The 3,676-nt window shown below is 41.8% G+C and overlaps 1 protein-coding gene across 1 annotated transcript in view; it reads right to left on the bottom strand.

Annotated features, from left to right (window-relative positions):
* Window positions 1-3,676, bottom strand: part of LOC108789583 (C-factor-like) — a 10,918-nt gene that overhangs the window by 1,469 nt on the left and 5,773 nt on the right. Inside the window, exon 4 of the mRNA XM_018559641.1 lies at window positions 1,605-1,766. Coding sequence (XP_018415143.1) covers window positions 1,605-1,766 — 162 coding nt within the window. The remainder of the gene's footprint in view (window positions 1-1,604; window positions 1,767-3,676) is intronic.

The raw sequence follows: 3,676 nt of genomic DNA on the forward strand, positions 1-3,676 counted from the left end.
GCACACGCTTCTCCCGTGGCCTCAAGTGATGAGACATCTAGGGACGCCCCTGTAAAATGCGTTGAATGCTCCTTGTCAGCACATGAACTGGCTAGCTCCTTGTGCTGCTTCTCCTTTCACACTCCAGCCCTGCTCTACAGAGACTACAAGAGGCCGAAACCAGGTCAACTTCCGGTGCTTAGACTGTTTCCACTAAATAATACATTTATTGATATATTAAGGATTACAGAGCTACATCGGTTTGTGTCTCTTATATCTGCCTAGAGTTCAGCTTTAAATGTATGAAATAATATAGATTTAAAAAATGTAACCAAACAGAAAAAAATTTCAGGGACACAATCTTTAAAGTCAAAAGAAAATTGGCAACCATATGCAGAACCTAGGTTTGGGAAGATTGGCCACTGTCAACAAAACATTATATACCCATCAATGTTACCATTTTGGCTTCGCTTGAATGTCTATGCTCTGTCTGTAAGGCTCCTTTCACATGGGCGGTCCGATCGGGTCTGCCTGTCAGTTTTTCAGGTGGATGCGATCGGATGCCCAATGTAAGTCTATGGGCAGCCATGAGTAAATTACGTTTCCTTGTTGTATGGTGAGAAATACATTTTCTGAGAGCTGGCCAGAACACAGAGCGAATTTTGTCCAGTTCTTGACAAATCAGCTGAGACTTGCTCTAATCTACTAGTGTATGGCCAGCTTAAAGTGACATTAAACCCTCAGATTTTTAAACATAAAACAATACTGTAATGTGTGCCTTACTGTAATCCATGGTAGTTTCCCTTCTCTTTGCTGCTCTTCCTTTTAAATCTGTATTTCTTCTCATGCTGGGCAGAACTTCTGTTTTGCAGCAGACTGCCTTGTCTCTGGAATGGCTACATGGTGTCTGTGTATAGGTTTGCAACCTGAGCCAGCACTACAGGAAGAGGCAGTCAGCTGCAAAGGGACGTTATCCCCAAGCATGAGAAGACATGAGGATTTAAAAGGAAGAACAGCAAAGAGAAGGGAAACAACCATTGATTACAGTAAGGCACACATTACAGTATTGTTTTTTGTTAAAAAATCTGAGGGTTTAATGTCACTTTAAGGCCTCATTACTCCACATGGGCAAGGGATTGGGGGCTAGGGCCGCAACATTGCCTAGGGCCTTTTCTGTGCAGATCTGTCATTTCATTCTCTATGCCTGAATGCCAGGCTGTTCTCATTGCACAAAGCTCTGGAACATTTTAGTAGCCCCCTCTCACCTCCCACATCCCTAATATCCAGTGAAGCAGCCCATCATAGCAGAGGTGGGAGGAAGCAGGAAAGCACTGACACTACCCAGAAATTCTTCCCAGTTAATTTCTATTACCCCACAAAAAGGTGCAGCAACAACACAGCAGAGTTATACTAATTTCTCTAGAGAGGGACAGATTTAGTATTAGATAGACTGATGAAACATTAGAACTTCTGTCTGGACTTTATTACTGTCTGTCTGGCAGTGGCGTAACCAGAGTTCTGGGCGCCCGGGGCAGATGGAGAAATGTCTCCTCATCTCCTCTTGCTAAAGGGAGGAAGTGAGGAGATTTCTCTCTATGAGATGACAGACTAGGCTGTTTTGTTACCTTGCTGCAGCGGTATTCAAAAAGAGGTTGTACGGAGAATTCAAGTGGTATTCTTTCTATAGATCCTGCACCACTCGATATGTTTATCACAGCAGCCCTGCTGCAGCTCTTGACTTCATTCGGACTTTCCTGGGCGGCTTTCTTTAGCAAAGGAAAAAATGCCTAATGATGGAAAGATTGATCATATACCAAGGATTATCTCTCAACCAAAGCTGGAACATTTGTGCAAATTTGAATATATGCGATACATGTAAAGTATATAAAAAGCCAAACCTTTTTTAGTTTGAAATAGAACAGAAAAGGGTTAAAACCTCTGACTGCAACTGCATTTTGTTCTGACAAAAACAATATATGTATTACTTTATTAACCCCTTCCTAACCGATGGTGGGATTATTCGGACATGTTTCAGTTTGTTAAAGACCAGTGACAGAATAATCCCGTCATGCGGTAAAATGAGTGCTGGTCCGTGGAGAGACCAGCGCTCATTAAGTTAATGCTGAGTCGCACTGAAAGCCAACAGCCTGCTACTGACAGCTGGGCGGAGCCAGCCGGCTGGCTCTGGCCACTTCCAGAGAGATCAGCGTCCCTGGTTTCCAGCTTACCAGGGACACTGATCTCCAGACAGCCTAACTCTCCCGGGCGCCCAGGAGGGAAGCACTGCTTTTTCTTTTTTATTCTGACACGGAGCCGTTGGCTGGCGTCAGAATAAAAAAATATATATATATATATTTTCACCATAGGAATGCCTTGCTAGATTCCTATTGGCAAATTTTTTAGAACTTTTTTCACTATTTTTCTGTTCTGCTCGGTCCCACAGAGGGACCGAGTAGAACAGCCGAGCCGAATGCCGCTCAGCCTATTCACTCACTTCTGTTCGGCAACTATAAGAATAGACCGAACAGCAGCGAGTATCCTGCCGGAGGTTTGGCTTAGCCGATCCAGATGTTGGATCGGCTGAGTCGAACTCCTTCTGCACTTCGGGTCGGTCAAACATGCTGAGCATGCTCGGCCGACCCGAAGCCACGCGAAGCCACCCGATGTACGGCTGAAATCAGCCGTACCAGCCTGAAGTGAATAGGCGAACAGCATTCGGCTCACTTCGCTTCAGGTCGGTAATTCACTCGGCTGCCTACGGCAGCTTAGTGAATAGACCCCTTGGTATACCAAGCCCCTGTGAATAAAAAAATAACCCTTTAGTGGTGTCCCCTAGTTAAAAAAAATTTAAGAACAGTTTTTTTAAAGTTTTTACATTTTGTCTATTAAAAAATGGTATATAATATGTGTAGGTGCACTGCATGAGGAAGATGGAAATTATGGTTAAACAAACACATAGCAAAAATTGTAAAATTGCTCTGGTTCCTAGGAACTAAAAAAGTTGCTGAAGCTGTGTCACTAAGGGGTTAAGTAATGACAAATGTATTGTTAAATCAATAGGCCCATAGAAAAAATGTAAAAATTGCTTTGGTCCATAAGGAGTATCATGGTCATAAATTGAAGCAGATTGAGATGATTTTGTCTTAATTATGTAGTAATTGTCCCATATATCAGATGAAAACTTAGCCACATTTCTTGGGCTCAGAGGCTCTCTGTTGCACCCTCTCAATGAGTGACACATCATTCCTCTGTACTTAAAGCAGAACTGCAGCTAAAATCAAGATAAAAATGAATGGCCCATTAAAAGATAACATAACAAACAGGGCTGGATGTACTCTCCCTGCTGCCCCAAGGCCGGGTTCCTCAATGTCAACCAGATGGCATTTTTTATCATATTATTTTTTACTTTTTTATAATTGCTATATATAATTTTTTTACTTTTTTATCACTTTTAATTTTAATTATTATTTCTTCTTATTTTTTACTTCTTATTTTATTATTTTTTATCAATTTTTAAAATTTTTATTTTATCTTTTTCACTTCAATTTATTGCTATCACACAGGAGCTAACAAGCCTCTGTGTGATAGCAATTGGAGGTGACAGGTTATCTTTATTGAACCTGTCACTTCCAATATAGGAGTTCTAGCACAGTACTGTGCTGGAACTCCTGTGACAGCTGAGATGGGAAGGCTGCCA

The sequence above is a fragment of the Nanorana parkeri genome, unplaced genomic scaffold (assembly GCF_000935625.1).
Source record: "Nanorana parkeri isolate BGI_ZX_2015 unplaced genomic scaffold, ASM93562v1 scaffold409, whole genome shotgun sequence".
Taxonomy (NCBI): Eukaryota; Metazoa; Chordata; class Amphibia; order Anura; family Dicroglossidae; genus Nanorana; species Nanorana parkeri.